Source organism: Alligator sinensis, unplaced genomic scaffold, assembly GCF_000455745.1.
Source record: "Alligator sinensis unplaced genomic scaffold, ASM45574v1 scaffold1192_1, whole genome shotgun sequence".
Classification (NCBI taxonomy): domain Eukaryota; kingdom Metazoa; phylum Chordata; order Crocodylia; family Alligatoridae; genus Alligator; species Alligator sinensis.
This window is the reverse complement of record NW_005842376.1, coordinates 673,437-686,107: the sequence shown is the minus strand read 5'-3', so window position 1 is coordinate 686,107 and position 12,671 is coordinate 673,437. Positions and strand designations below refer to the sequence as shown.

Sequence of the window (12,671 nt, the reverse complement as noted above, 5' to 3'; positions counted from 1 at the left end):
ATTCCATTGTGGGTCCCCCCCCCCCCCCCCCCATGGACCAGATCCAATCAACTGGCAGGCTGGATCTGGCCCAGATCCAATCAGCTGGCAGGCTGGATCTGGCCCACGGGCCATATTTTGTTCACCCCTGGTCCAAGTGGTGTATGCACACACATGATACAGGTAGCTCATTATACTCTAAGGTCAAAAATAGTGTTTTGAGTTGAAACAAAGGATAAGTCAACAAAAGAAAATTATTTATAATATTTTCTCTTTGGCCCAAATGTTTAATCAGAGTTTGAGACCTTAGATGGGAGTTTCTATTGTGATGAGATATAAACAATGAGAGTCACATTTACTTATGGTGTTACCGTGTTTATTTTGAAAAAAGGCATACACAATCCTATTGCCCTGAACTCAGTGGAAACAAGCATCAGGCCCTTTCCTTGCTCAGAAATCCTCAAGTCTGTCACTACAGTGAAGTCTGTGCCCAAGAAGCTCTGTCTTTCTGCTCCTTCATTGTAGGCACATACTGAGCTGGGTCTCTCTCACACTGTTACTGAAGTATAGCAATATCCTAGCTATCTCTTTTCAACTGAGATATTCATCAATCCAGGTAGTTTTTCTCTGACCGGCTATGATGCTGAAAGTCTTGGGAGTTAGCCCCACAACCCATAACTGTTTCTAGTACATAAAGGTTGCCTCCTTGCTCTTCGTATTGAGCCTAAATAAAACTGGTTTGCAGACCATTAGCTTTCTAAAGCTTGTGATCAACTGTGGTTTGTTTGCCAACTAGGTGTTGGTGCTTTTCATTTTAACAATTAAGATGTTTGTCCACCCCAGAACTGGGTGCCCCAATCCTTCTGACAAATAAGTTAATCAGCAAGGCAAAGATTATTTCAATGATAATACACATTTTAATTAATCGACATGTAATTTCCTAAAACAGCATACATTGCCTATGCATTCTTCTACATGATAGGGAAAGCCAAAATATTTTAAAAATTAAACATTAAAATCTCTATGACCCTACAACAGAACTCTTTGATTAATCCCATATGCTATTTTAAAATAACAGATTTTAAATTATATAAAATGTTTCCTCTTTCAGGAAGGAAGGCATTGTACCAAGTACTTTTTTGAAAGCCATATCCATCAATGATGATGAACTTAGGTAAATCAACCTCCACCTATTCTTCTCCTACTATTTAAGGAATCTATAAATCTATGAAAGGCTCATCTGTATTTCCATAATATTTTATTTGTTTATGACATATTCAATATATTTCTGTATTATCTTCATAAAGTGCTGTAAAAATACAGAAGAAAATGTGTCTTCTTATGCTTTTTGCAGATGTATTTAATGTGTAAAAGTCAGATAAAAATATGGACCCACTGAAATGAATGACAATTTTTCTGTCAACTTCAGTGGGGCCTGAATTTCACCCTGTATATTCTTACTTCAATTTTAGAATTCTAAAACTTAGACATGCAAGACAATTTATGCATATAAGTAGTCCTGTAGACAACCAAGTGCTTTTGATTAAGTAAAGCTTTTCAGATCAAACTTTGCTTTCCTCTATTTTGTAGTTTGATCCTAAATTTGTACAAACCTATGTTTTACATAAATTTAACCACATATTTGCTAGGAACAGGCCTTTCATGACATGAAAATAATCCCATAGCATGTAAAGAGGAAGCAAAGCTGAATAAGTCCCCTAATGTGTTTTTGAATATGTAATTTTATGAAATTCTGAATGTTGGAGAAGGCAGTAACAGCTAAAAATCCCTGCCTTTTCAGATTCTAAGGGGTATTTTAGGATGCTATTTGTTTACTTGTTTTGGCATATGCAGTTTTCTTCTACCCATAGTGGTAAAGGCGTGTTTTGGAGGATGCTTAGTTTTTGTTGTTTTGGAGGATTTCCATATAAGTTCCAATGAGGCAAATGAAATATCTTTTAAAAATGCAGCTGAAATCCACAGGCCTCCAGTATATCAAGATAAGTAGACAGAACATTTTACTCTCTGGCTCACTACAAGAAATCACAAAAGGCTAGGGAGGCTAGAAGTTAGCTGAGGTTAGACTTAGGGTAAGCAACCCTCTGGCTCATGTGCCAGAGTGTGGCATACAAAGCCATTTTGCTTGGACTTGCACATCGGGGAAGGGGCCAGGGCTGTGTTGCCACAACAAGGATCAGGCCCCTTGCTCTCCCCCACCATCTGCCCCTGGTATCCCAACATCTTACAAGTCAAGCTTGCAGGTGTTTTTGGCACTGTGCCCAAAAATGTTGCCAACCCTTGGATTAGACTATTTTATCATACGACCCTTTGTTGTAGTTGTTTATAATAGGGAAAAGGGGGGGGGGGGGGGGGGGGCCTCAACTGAACTCATAGAAATTGAAATAAAATTAAATACAGTATATTCTTAAATTTTCCAAATGAAAAAAAAATCCACTTTGGGCTGAGACATAACCATAGTTCTAACTCAGTAAAAATATTTATAATATCGTTTTTAAATTGAGGAAGGCAGCATCAACATTCATTATTTCAATATAGCATTTTATCTTGGTAGGGAAAACTTCAGCATTGGTAAAGATTCATCAGAAGAAGAAGACAGTATTGATAAGCATGAGTGAGTATGCAGATGATTTTTTACATATAGTCTGTAAGTTCTTTTAAGGCAAAGACTAGCTGAGGCCACACACTAGAGCTGGGGGCTTGGGATGCAGGGATCATGTGCCAGGGGCTTGCGAGCCACATGGCAGACCTGTTCTGACCACAGTGGCCCCCAACCCCTCAGCTCTGGTATGCAGTCCTGGCCCCCAACTCCCAGCCCAGGCATGCAAACCTACTCCTCCCAGCCCCCAGCCCCAGTGCATGTCCTCCAGCCTCCAACTCCCTACCGTGTAGCCCCCAACTCCTGAGTCCTCAGCCCCAGTATATGGACCCTATCCTCCAGCCCTGTCACATGGCCCAAGCTCCAGAGATCCCAGACTTCACATACCTATACATATGCCAAGGTTAGATTTTTTTCTTTCTTGGGGCCTTCCAAAAATAAGCTGTCATATTCAGGGAGTGGGTTATATGCTAAAAAGTATGGTAGGTATTTCTGTGTGACTCTGTGCTATGTAGATATACCACAAATGAGAGAGCTTGGCTTTTAAAAGAAGATTCTAAAATTATCACCCTGTAAGGCTTTTTTATCAGCCTGCTTTGCTCATATATTATTCACATATCATAATGTCAATAACATGCACAATATTTCTGGCTGCAGCTGGTATGCAGGTAATATCTCCCGGGCCCAGTCAGAGCAACTACTGCGACAAAAGGTACTAAATATCCTTTATTCACTGGGTTTAACCTGTTCTGGAAATGGTTCAGTATTTATTGTTGGCTTTGCTACTCCATGTAGGTAGATGATGCTAATGGTCTTCATAGTATAGTAAGAGCACCAGACACTTATAGTAAATTAGTACAAAGATGGAGCAATAATAAGGTTTCCAGAAGTTTGTGGATAATTTTAGCATTCCAATATGTAAGTATCTTATGTCACTAATTTAATTTCTGCAAATGATATGCAGAAACTATAAATCTTCATGTAGAAGTCTGCCAATGGATTTCACTTCTGATCTGAATAACCAAACTGCTATTCCAAACGCTGGGCTTTTTCAAGCTGGGTGTGACTGCCAGTCATTTAATACTTCAAGTTGGTTTTACGCTGTATATACAAATGGAGGCTTCTGTACACAATGCTAGGCTCCTGTTCATAGAAAGCCCAATATGAAAAATGTTTTGAACTCAGGTTTGCAGCTGCAAGTAGTACACATCACTATGGATCCGCATAGATCCTTTGTAGTTCACTGCTTTCGTACTGCTCATTATACTGGCACCTGCCTCTGAGGTTTTTGTAGTGCACAGCTCTTCTGGAGCCATAGCCCAGCATTCCTTCCCAGCTGTCTGAACTATAAATTAGGAAAGGGACAGTCCCACTTAAAGGGCAACTAGAGGTCAGCAGGAGGACTAACAACTTAAGGCCTGATACTGAAAAGTGCCAAACAATCCCAACACCCGTGGGTTTTTAAATGAAACATGAGGTCATAGGCAACTGGTAGGGGGTACATGGGGGTGCACATGCCCCCTATGACGGGGCCAGTGCACCTCCTGATGGCTGACACTGATGCTGTTGGTAGGGCTGGTGCCCCCCCTGACAGGGTCAGCGGCTTCTGTGGGTGCCCCTCCCAGGTTCAGGAGGCACCAGTCACTCATGCATGAGGTTGCTCTTCATCTTGCAAAATCAATTTTATTGTGCACCTGGACCTAGGAGCATCTACTTCCATCCACACACATGCACATGCACATACACAGTTCTAGCACATGAATGAGGCAGCTGCAAATCATACTCCTAACAAATTCAAAATGAAAATCAGAATCCTGATAAACCATCACAGCAGCAGAAAGTGATCATGCCAGCTTGAGTAGGTACTAGAGTAGCAGGGAGGGAAAGAATTTAACTGTAGTTCATATTAAAAATAGCCTAAAGATGTAAATGTACTAGCTGTTCAGTCACTCAACTCTATGGTGGGTGTTGAAAACTGATGCGAGTTTAAGAACTATAGAAGGAAATGTACCAAGGCAAAACTGCTGTTTCAAAATGTTTGCCAACAGTTGATGTTTCTTATTACATTTGGCTTTCTTAGGGAAAAGAAGGTGCTTTTATGGTTCGAAAATCTAGCCAAGCAGGAAAGTACACAGTGTCTGTATTCAGCATGGCCCTTGAGTGAGTATTCAGAAGACTTGTATTATTTCTATTGCTTGCTTTATGGGTGTTCCTTATGGCAGTTATCCAATACTGAAGTTATTTATCATACCTAAACTAACTTCGGGCAACTTGAATTAGCAACTTCAAAACATCATTCATGCATGCCTTAGCTTTGCTATCCCCCTGCACTGAGCGTAGTGAGGTATGACATTAAGCTCTGAAAAGTGTTCCTTGCAGGAGGCAGAGCACGGAAAGGCCTACAGAAGTTTGGTTTCATTGCCAGCTGAACATAGAACATCGTCTTCAAGAATAGGTTTTATCAGAGATTAATGTAATGGCTGGGTTGGTTAGAAAGAGAAAAAAAATGGGGAAGGAGAAAGAGTCAGAGGCTGGCAGAGGTAGAGGAAAGGAAAGCAAGGTTAGGAATAGAAATGTGCCGTACCGTTGCCCTTGGGGGTCAGGCCAATGCTCAGGATCTCAATATTGCGCTGTTAGACAGGAGGGCATGGTGCACAATTGCACATGCACACATAAAAATCAATTAAGCACACATACACTCACTAGGTGCATACACCCCTACTAAGCATACACACTGACACTAGCAACTCAGATACGCACACATTCAAAAGAACCAGTCTAGGTTCATGCACACCTATCACCAGTTTAAGCCCATACTCAGGGTAACTTTAGGTTAATTGATCTTAATTGATTAAAGAACAACGCCCAAAGCCTGCAGAACAGGGGAGCGATGCCAGCACAGAGGCTGGGACTGGAGCCAGAGCTACGGGGGAGCTGAAAAGGTAGGTGGGGAGAGGGAAAATGGGACTAAGGGAATGCTAAAGAGGGGCTCTGGGTGTGGGGAGCCAAAGGATGGCTCCAGGGCAGCTAGAGAAGTTGTAGAGAGCGGAAGTAGGTGTTGGGAGCTGGAGAAGGGCTCCAGCTGCTGGAGAAAACTGCAGGACAGCCATGAGGCACTGGGAAGCTGGGGGGGGCGGGGAGGGGAGGACTACAGAAGGTGCGGGGGAAGCCTGGAAACAGAGAGACGGACAGGAGAAAATCACAGGAAAAGTGGCAGGAGAGACTCAAAGGTGGCAGGGTAGCGGGAAAGCTGAAAAAGGCAGCATAAAGTCACAGGGAAAAGGCAGTAGGAGCGTGGGGAGCAGGGGAAGAGCAGAAAATCACAGGAAAAGTGGCAGGAGAGACTCAAAGGTGGCAGGGTAGCGGGAAAGCTGAAAAAGGCAGCATAAAGTCACAGGGAAAAGGCAGTAGATGATACGCGAGGCTGAAAGGTGGCAGGGACAGCAGGAAAGCAAGGAGAGGCTGAGAGGTGGCAGAAAAGGGGAGAAAGAATTTGGAGGAGATCAGGAGACTAGTGGAGGTGGGGGCTGAAGCTGAGAGAGAGAGAGAGAACGAGGCTGAAATTTAAGATAAGGAAGGGACTGGGATTCAGTAAAACATGACCCAACTCGGGGTTACAAATGACAGTGGTTTTATTGAACAGGGGAGATGGTGACACAATGTCTTATTGATTCCCTTGCACCCACCCACCCACACACCCACACACAATGGCATCAGGGGTTAGAGAGGCTTGGTGCAAGGGCTGAAGTCCACTGAAGTCCAGGAGGAGAGACATAGACAGAGAGAGTCCAAATTGTATGAGGAGGTGTGCAGGTAATATCTACCTGTCCCAAGCTGGAAGTTGATCCTTGAAGGCCAGTTTGAGTCTCCTTCAGCTCGGTGTTTTCCAGAGGGGGTCACTGGCAGGGCCTCTGGGGTGGATAGGTGATGTGAAGCTGGCCTGGTCCGGATGGAAATGGAGTTCCCACTGGGTCTGTCTTCACTGACCCTTTTTATAGGGGCAGACCTTGTTTGACCCTAGTGACAGGAGGCATGCCCAGGCAAGGGTCAGCCCCTGGCGTACTGAGCATGTGTGCTCCATGCAGGGATGTACAGTTTCGGGTATCTGTAATGGTGGGGTACAATGGTAGAGTTGCTGATTCTGCAGGGTCTTTTGTCTTTCAAATGCTGGGTTCTTGGCTCTGTTCCTAGGTGAGGTCCATAGTACCTGGATGAATCAATGCGAGGTGATGGCCCAGTCGTTACAGGCCATTCAGTAGAGGCCTGCTACCATTGCATTTCAATCATTCCCAATCTCTCTCATTCATCCGGGAACCAATTTACATGGGAGGGGTACGTGAATCATACAGTTGCAACACAGAGGATGCCTGGGCAGAGGACACAAGATGGAGGCTTGACATAAACTTGACATGATTTACGCTAACTTACATATATAGGCCTAAAACAGTAATCACACAATATAAAAGCAGTACAAACATAATAATTATCACTTATAAAACAGTGGGTATTGATATTAAAATAGCAGGGAACTTATTTGCAAAGAGGGGAGAGAAAAATAAAGCTTACTACCTAAAATAAAATGTTAAAACTTATCCTACATCCTAGCTTACTTATCCTTATCTATAGGGAATAGAGAGGGAGCGAAAAAGTCAGAAATGGTTGGGGAAGGGGAGGGAATGCATTTTAAAATAAATAAAAAAAGAAAAACTTGGGGTTTTGCTACACATCTAGAGATTATATTTTTTTGTGGGGAGAATTTCTTCTTTTCCCCAGGCAATGGAAGTTTTCTTTATGCCAACATGAAGAGGATTGATATCTCCTAATAAAAATGGCCACTTTTTTGATAGGGAAATATGGAAGATTTGTAGTATGTAAGTATTTAAGTAGCACTTATTCTTCATAGCTATTACACATTAAACAAAGAGTTCCCTTTTTCTGGGGGCAGTAAATAAATCACAGTGGATAATAAAAAAAAATTAAAATTGTAAATGGCTTATTATTAATCTCACAATTAATGAACTACCTAAGGCTTAAACTTCATTTAACTGACTTAGTACAGAGCTTATCATAAAGGGCTTCATAATGTTTTTCAGAGATAAAAAGCGAGCAGTCAAACATTATCATGTGCACACAAATTCTGAAAACAAATATTATCTGGCTGAAAATTACTGCTTCAATTCAATTCCAAAGCTTATTCACTATCATCAGCATAACTCAGCAGGTAAACATTTTCTCCTTGTTTTTATGATGCCCTTGCATGTGTTTTCTTCAATTATACATACTGTTTTTGCTGTAGATAAGGTCTTCTTCTTCCATACAACTGACTTGGAACAACAATTATAAGTCAAGATTAAGGTTAGTTAACTAGTTTAATGCTCTTGAGGAAAGGGAATGTATCTCTGCAATGTCACTGCCAAATGTGTATAGAGTGCAGAGTGTTGTTATGTGGTCCATAGTTTGATCAGGGTTGCCACAGTTACATTCTGCAGAACTCTTAATACACCATCTGTGCATCAGGTGACTGTAGTGGCCATGTAGATAAGGTGAGATTACATGTTAGAGTTAGCAGGTGCTAATTCTAAGGAATTAGAATTAGCACCTGCTAATTCTAATTCCTTCTTAACTGTGTTAAGAAGTGCTAGTGACCAGTAGCATGTTCAGAGCTAAAACCCTCTCTAATGTACACTGCTCAGATCTGCAGCTAGAGGGCTGGTGAGCAGGGCCATGGCTAGGGGTTGCAAGTCTGCTCCATGCCTGCTCTGCTCACCACCTTTCTAGCCACAGCATAGGCTGGGGAGGAGGGGGAGGAAGGGCCCCCCTGGGGAGGAGGGGAAGGAAGGGCCCCCCATGCCACTTGGATTCTCCCCTCCTCCTCCCAAATCACTCCGATGTCCCCCATCAACACCAAGATCACTCTCCCCACCCCTTAATTGGCCCCTTCAACTCTGGATCGCTGCTTTGACACCACAATCATCATGACAGAAGTGGGGAGGGGGGCCTCCCTACTTGCTTCTGGGCTCCCTGCAGCCCTTGCTGCCTTGTGCACTCAGACCCTGGGCTCCAGAGCTGCCTGGAAGCTCCCCCCCACCACCTCCTCACCCTTTCTCCTTTGCCTCCCCTTCAGTTGCAGGGCCTGACAGGGGCTGGATATGGGAACACAAGGACAGCATGGTCTGCAGGAACCCCAGAAGAATCTGGGGTAGGAAGAGTAGGGGGGCAATTTGGAGATTGGGGAGCACAAGTGGCAGCAACCTGGCAGCTTCCTACCTGTCTCCCCTATCCCCATTTACCCTTTCCCTCCCTCCCTCCTCATTCACCCCATCCCCATCCATCCCACCCCACTAAGATGTTCCCAGCTATCAGTTGAGGGCAGTAGAGTCCTGGATGATAGCTAGTCCTCCCCAGCAGTAGTGCCTCCTGGGTTACTGGAGGACTGTACCAGTGAACACCAAGGAATTAACTCAAACTAGGTAGCACAGTTTAAAGATAATCCTTGCCCAAAGTGGTGTAACTTTAAGAAAGCTCAAGAGTTCTTAGCACTTGTTAATGAGCCTTACCATGTGATCATTCAGGGCATGTTTACATGTGTTCCTGACATGGTGCCAAGCACTTTTATTTAGCAAGCATGCTAATTAAAAGCTCCCGGTGCTGCATCAGAAGTAGGTGCATCAGTGTTGCAGCACACGTCAGTTCTGAGAAAATGGTGATGGTGCACTTTGAACTAAAGCACATGGAATGTGTTTTAGTTCAAAGAGCACTGCCGCCATTTTCTCAGTACTGATGTGCACTACACTGCGGATACACGTGATACAGAAGGCTGCCAGTGTGAGTCAATTTATGTGCTCAAGCAGATTCGATTAATCAAGTCTGTGCCAATGCATTGGATTTCCAGTGCATTGGAGCAGATTCCCCACATGTATGTAAGTGCCCTCAAGGTTTAAGTGCTCTTAACCTTGATCTAATTGTAATGTGTAATCTCAACCACAGATTGAGATGAAGATGTCTTTATCTTTATGCCATGAGAACGCTGATTAGACTCAGGTTGCTGTGCAGCTTGGAGTTAAAGTAAATCTTTTTGAATACTGAGTAGTTTAAATAGTGGTAATAAGAATAGATTTTTTACTTTTTAGGTATCTTTCTTTGGAACCTGATCTACAAAATTTACAGACATGCTAGTATAGTATTACAGTCTTAGGGCTCATGTACATGCCACGATTTTTGCCCATTCATGCACTGCAACTGCATGTCTGTTTTCACGAGTGGTACTTCCCGATGCTTTAAAAGTCTTCATGGTATATTAAACTAAAACTCCTCAGACAGTTCAGTTTGGCTTACCTGGAATTAAAGTGTTACATCCATAGATTTGTTGCAGGCAAGCACAAAGGCACTCAAAGATGTGTAATGAGCTTCTTTGTCCACCAGCTGGCACTGCAACTTTTTGGTAGTTCACTTCCTTGAATTGCTTTTGCTTTCAAATTGCTTCCACTTTTTTAAACTAACAGTCCTCGGACATAGCTTATTATTTTTTTTCTTGTGTGGTTTGCCAGCTCACTGCTTCCACAGCTGTGTGGCAGGGCATGGGCATGGAGGTCCTGGGCTGGGCAGGCAGCACTGGACTGTCCCACTCTCCTGTGGCACTGGCCAGGGACCCGACTTAATTTGAAAACCTAGTGTGTGTAAGCACAGATGCAACACTCCAAAATAAACAAGTTTAAATTTTATAAACCTATTTAATTTAATGAGGATTAAAACCCATGGTGTGTACAGGCACCCTTACAGAACTACCCTACTTTATCTTCCATTCAACTATTAGTATCTTTTCTAAATATAAGTCTGCTAATCTGACCCTAAGTATATATACTGTGATAACTTTGACTGTCATTACAGTTATAAGCACAGAGCTGTGCCATGTTGAGATATGCAAGTTAGCTCTGAACAAGCTAGTTTAAGTACTGGAAATATGTGCTAACATATGCTACTCCATGCACTAATTAACTGGCTTCTCTGCAGGGCTTCCTAGCTCACGTTGAGTGACATACTAACACAGATGTGATACTTCTGCTGCTTGTGATAGCTTATTTCAAGTTTAGGTATCTCTACATGGCACTCTGAATTTGGTCTTCTCTCACTGTCTGATTTTTTTAATGCACATGTGTTAGCTGGTTTGACCTTCCATTTAATTAAGAGAAAGGTTATATATTGACTGTCTCTCTTGTAGGTATTGTTACAAGGCTTCGACATGCAGTGTCTACCAAAGTGAATAATATTCCATCCACAGCATCCTTAGGTGATGGTATGGAGATAACTTTTCCTTTTAAAATTGTTGTCAGTTTGCCAGTAATGTAATTTTTTCAGCAAAAATAGAACAGCTTTGATTCTCATGGCATCACATCTTGACCTTATGCTCTTTGGTGGCCATTTGGTGTGTGTAAGGGGCAATTTCAAAGCTCCCTCCTTCACAAGAAATTTTTGGAGGGGTTGTCTCTTGGTGATCAATTGCTCCTCTAGCTTCCTTGTGTGTAGCAGAGTGACTTGTTTCATGAAGTCATGCAGTATCAGCTAATCAAAGCATGCAGCCTCATCCAAGGGCTGGTGTATATTTTGGAGTGTTGTGGGACATGGTTCTTCTTCCTGACAGACCTGTGTCAAATCAAGTGCATTTCTCTTGTACTGGCAAAGTCATGAAAGGGTTCCATATAATATGGCCCTTTCTTCTTATTTTCCTTTAAGTTTTGTGGTAGAATGGTACTTGTTTTCAAAATTGATGGAAAAATGTATAGTTCCAGTAGCTATTGTTGGATTTAAAAAAATCCTTCTCAAGTGTCATGAGCTTTGTTTAGTTTGGTAAATTAACATAAAGTCAATGTGCTAGAGATTAGCGAATCTTTGTTGTAAATCCTAACTCAGATGTGGCAGCAAATGTCCTTTTGGTGGTATTTTACAGACACACTGTCCATTTGTAGCTCAAAGTCCAACCCACGAACATCTTACTTTATTGCTTACTACATGTTCTATTATTAATTTGCAGTAAGCTTACTGTAAAATATTGCACACAAAGCCTTCCTGGGAGCATGTCTATATGTGCTCCCTCTTGGCAATTTGCTCCCACCCTGCTCTTCCCCCCTGCAGCAACCAGGAGGAGATCCAGGCTGCCCCCAGTGCTAGCCTGGGAGCTGACAAGGGGCACAGGGACAATCCCAGTGAACATGGGGCCAAGAAAGCTCTGCTGGCTGCAGCAGCAACTGTCTCCTGGCCCCGTGCATATTGGGAAGGGACCTGATGTACATAGGACTGAGACAGAGCTGCCACTGCAGCAGGCAGACTCTCCTAGCCCTATGTCCATTGGGACACACAGCTGCCAGCAATCCCCCTGCCAAGCAAGACTTCCCTCCCAATGGGCATGGGGACAGGAGACAGCTGCTGCTGCAGCCGACAGAGCTTTCCTGTCCCTGTGCCCAGTGGGATTGGCCGTGGCCCCAGGACTTGCCTGCCTGACAGGAGGTTGCTGGGAGCTGTCCCAGGTGTGGGGCAGCTGCCGGTGAACCTCCTGCTGGATGGGAGACACAGGCCTTGCTGGCAGCTGCCCTGCTTAGCATGCCCCTGCCCACTCCCCAGAGCAGCCTGCTCCACACCACACAGAGCTGCTCTGGGAGTGCCACCCTCTGGAGTGCCAGCTTCATGCTGGCAGCCAGGACGGGGAGGCAGAGAGATCCCCAGTCCCAGTGCTGATCAGCTTCCAGCTCTTGAGAGCAGCTGAGCAGTTCCAGGACCATGGACAGAGAGCTCCCTGGCACCTCTAGTCCCCTGCTGCCTAGGCTGACCAGGATCAAATTTGCTCCAGGTCAGTGTCTACCCACGTGTTGCTGTGCAGTATCTACTGCACTGTTAGTTTACTATTGTATTTACAGGTAGTAGGTAACTGTGCAGTAGACTAATTTACTGTGCAGTAAATGTGGAAACTTGTAGATAGTGATGTTTTACTGGGGAAAAGATTATTATGCATATGTCAGTATGATCACTATAAGGAATTTCTTCTGTTCTGCTAGGGATCTGGGAGCTGAAACGTGAGGAAATC

At 43.5% G+C, this 12,671-nt stretch overlaps 1 protein-coding gene across 1 annotated transcript in view; it reads left to right on the top strand.

The window, feature by feature from the left end:
- Nucleotides 1-12,671, top strand: part of BMX (BMX non-receptor tyrosine kinase) — a 41,694-nt gene that overhangs the window by 16,363 nt on the left and 12,660 nt on the right. The window contains exons 8-14 of the mRNA XM_025210852.1: nt 1,091-1,153; nt 2,552-2,611; nt 3,254-3,308; nt 4,677-4,756; nt 7,690-7,817; nt 10,815-10,889; nt 12,643-12,671. The exon at nt 12,643-12,671 is cut by the window's right edge and continues 170 nt beyond it. Coding sequence (XP_025066637.1) covers nt 1,091-1,153; nt 2,552-2,611; nt 3,254-3,308; nt 4,677-4,756; nt 7,690-7,817; nt 10,815-10,889; nt 12,643-12,671 — 490 coding nt within the window. The remainder of the gene's footprint in view (nt 1-1,090; nt 1,154-2,551; nt 2,612-3,253; nt 3,309-4,676; nt 4,757-7,689; nt 7,818-10,814; nt 10,890-12,642) is intronic.